The 3,244-nt window shown below is 40.0% G+C and overlaps 1 protein-coding gene across 1 annotated transcript; it reads right to left on the reverse strand.

Moving 5' to 3' along the window:
• Positions 1–703: 703 nt before the first annotated feature.
• On the reverse strand, positions 704–2,917 carry LOC128167952 (actin-2-like). The gene is made up of 2 exons (XM_052833973.1): positions 2,708–2,917; positions 704–1,951 (listed from the first exon to the last, which is right to left on the reverse strand). The coding sequence occupies exons 1-2, from the start codon at positions 2,831–2,833 to the stop codon at positions 947–949; spliced, it is 1,131 nt and encodes a 376-aa protein (XP_052689933.1). The 5' UTR covers positions 2,834–2,917; the 3' UTR covers positions 704–946.
• Positions 2,918–3,244: the final 327 nt, after the last annotated feature.

The following is a 3,244-nucleotide window of genomic DNA, read 5'->3' on the forward strand; positions in this document are numbered from 1 at the left end:
GGGGGGGGTGTCATAAAATTACGCTTGATTATATCTTTTTTATTTCGATCTAAAAAGAATTACAATTTTTATTTTTTAGATTTTGCACTTCAATGAGCTTTTAATTTCGTATATCAACATAAAACATTCATACATTGGTTGTGGGATATTAGGCTATTAGTAGCAGCCTTTATATTCACGGCATTCTCACTTTCCTTCATAAAAATATATGCAGTACAAACTATTCTTTGAATGGCAGCTGATTGAAAGTAAAATATTGATGGGATCTGATTTCAGTTCAAATCGTTCTACCAAAGAATGAACGACATGTATTGAAACAAGTATGTCATATTATGAAATTCGAATTTACGGGTGGCAGAAAATTCAAAATTTAAAAGACTATTTGCACTTCCTGCCATCCAATCAATTAAAAATTTACAACATGACACTACAGTTTGTTACATGAACTTGTGTATCAATTTGTGTGCGTTTTCGTTACAAGTATTTGTTCATTTGACATGTAATGAAACACGTTTTGGTAGGATATTCTAGACGCAAGTATAGCACTTTAAAGTTTTCCAAATGCCTCACTTATCTTTATAATATATGACTGTGGCAAATAGCAACTCTTTTGCATTAAGTTTGTAAAAGCTTTCAAAATGGATTAACCAAAGAAAGCCCTTCAAATAATGTGTATGGTAATATCAATAATAATGAAGAGAGATTCATTATATTATTTTTTAATTGTGTTTTTTTTAAGCATTTTTTCGGTACAAAAAATATTAACAATTGAATGCATTCAATTAGACAATGTCAGTGTAAATGTTCAGATCTTGACTTCAGATCTACGCACCATAATGCTTTGAAAGTGCTACCTTGCACTTCCAGGGACTTAGGTGAAATCAGGATGTCGCAATGATCGCTTGCACATGTAAAGTGTAACGGATGCAATTAGAAAAATTAATGTTTAGAAGCACTTCCTGTGGACAATGGATGGACCGGATTCGTCGTACTCCTGTTTGCTGATCCACATCTGTTGGAAGGTGGAGAGAGAAGCAAGGATGGAACCACCGATCCAGACGGAGTATTTCCTCTCTGGTGGGGCAATTATCTTGATTTTCATTGTGCTAGGAGCTAAAGCTGTGATTTCTTTCTGCATACGGTCAGCAATGCCAGGGTACATAGTGGAACCACCAGATAATACGGTGTTAGCATACAAGTCTTTACGGATATCAACATCACATTTCATGATACTGTTGTATGTGGTTTCATGGATACCAGAAGATTCCATTCCAAGGAAGGATGGCTGGAACATGGCCTCTGGGCACCTGAATCGCTCGTTGCCAATGGTGATGACCTGGCCGTCGGGAAGTTCATAGCTCTTCTCTAGAGATGAGGATGAAGCAGCAGTAGCCATCTCTTGTTCGAAGTCCAGGGCAACGTAGCACAGTTTCTCCTTGATGTCTCTGACGATTTCTCTCTCAGCTGTGGTGGTGAAAGAGTATCCACGTTCTGTGAGGATTTTCATGAGGTAGTCTGTAAGATCACGTCCAGCGAGATCCAATCTCATGATGGCGTGGGGAAGGGCGTAACCCTCGTAGATAGGGACTGTGTGGGTGACACCATCTCCGGAGTCGAGTACGATACCGGTTGTACGACCGGAAGCGTACAGGGACAGTACGGCCTGGATGGCGACGTACATGGCGGGAGAGTTGAAGGTCTCAAACATGATCTGTGTCATCTTTTCTCTGTTGGCCTTGGGGTTGAGTGGGGCCTCGGTCAGGAGGACGGGGTGTTCCTCTGGGGCCACACGGAGTTCATTGTAGAAGGTATGATGCCAGATTTTCTCCATATCGTCCCAGTTGGTAACGATGCCGTGTTCAATGGGGTACTTGAGGGTGAGGATACCTCTCTTGCTCTGGGCCTCGTCTCCTACATAGCTGTCCTTCTGTCCCATACCAACCATCACACCCTAAAAACAAAAGTTTACATTTTTCATTTAATAAAAACAATGTTAAATACCATAAAGGGTTTGTGTAAAAAATCCAATAGTATTTTATCAAGTTTTTTTTAAATTAAGTTTTTGTAAAATCGTTATCGCATTGTTCTGCCTAATCGGCTACTACTACGCAGGAGTGACATGACTCATGTCCCCGCCCTGAAACATTTTTCTCTTTCGAATTCGATTGGCTACTGTAAAACATTCCCTTATTTGGTCAGGTTACTCTTAACGATTAACTGGGCTTGGTATTCATCGCATGACCTTAGTGGTTTATATAGATTTCTAATGCGATTCACACAAGTAGAAAAGATCAAGTACGTAGTGTTAAATATAATGACATTCTGGCAAACTGTGTTGTAACATGTTTAATTTTACAACTGCACGAGTGAAGCAGTGTCCCGCCCATGGCGCTAATTACCATAAAGCCGGTACACGTGTAGCGCCATTGACCGTTAGCAAACAGTCAGTACTTGATAAGTGCTCCATTTTTTATACAAGGTGGGGTAACCAGAAAACAAGAGATCTGTCACATTTTGTTACACGTTACTTTAAGAAAACTTGCCTAGAGAAAATTAAGGGCCTTGAATGCATAATATATGATTTGGTTTGGTTAGCATTTAATTTCATCTAAATTCTAACTTATGGTCGATTTTCTCTCGTTTTACAAGATGAATTATTTTTACTTTTTCTCTATTAATCTACATAATAATTCCAGGGAATATTTACCTGATGTCTGGGGCGTCCGACAATGGAGGGGAACACAGCTCTGGGAGCATCGTCTCCGGCAAATCCGGCCTTGCACATTCCGGATCCATTATCAATAACTAAAGCTGCAACATCTTCGTCTCCCATTGTGATAGTTATTGGTTGGTAGAAATTTACTCCTCACGTTGTCTGCTTGGATGTAAGAATTCAAATGTACCGAGCTACTGACGCCACGCCGGTTTTATTCCGTCAATCGAAAGAGCGACTTCTATATTTCCTTATAAGGTAATCCTCTGTGAATCATGTGAACAGGGTTCCAAGAATCACCGCTCAGGTCTAGGTAACATGCCTATTTATGGTATGGCGACGTAGCGCGGCTCTATTGATCGCACGGACTACGGCTGTTTAGGTATGCATGGATAAGCACGCCAAAATGCTGGGGAAGGGTCTGGCATATATTATGGCGTGGCAAAGCCAAATATCGCTTGTAGGGAGATTTTGTAAACAAAGAATAGATGGAAAATATTTGTGTGTAGATTTGACCATTGTTGCATATCT

Source organism: Crassostrea angulata, chromosome 10 (genome assembly GCF_025612915.1).
Source record: "Crassostrea angulata isolate pt1a10 chromosome 10, ASM2561291v2, whole genome shotgun sequence".
In the NCBI taxonomy this organism is placed as follows: domain Eukaryota; kingdom Metazoa; phylum Mollusca; class Bivalvia; order Ostreida; family Ostreidae; genus Magallana; species Magallana angulata.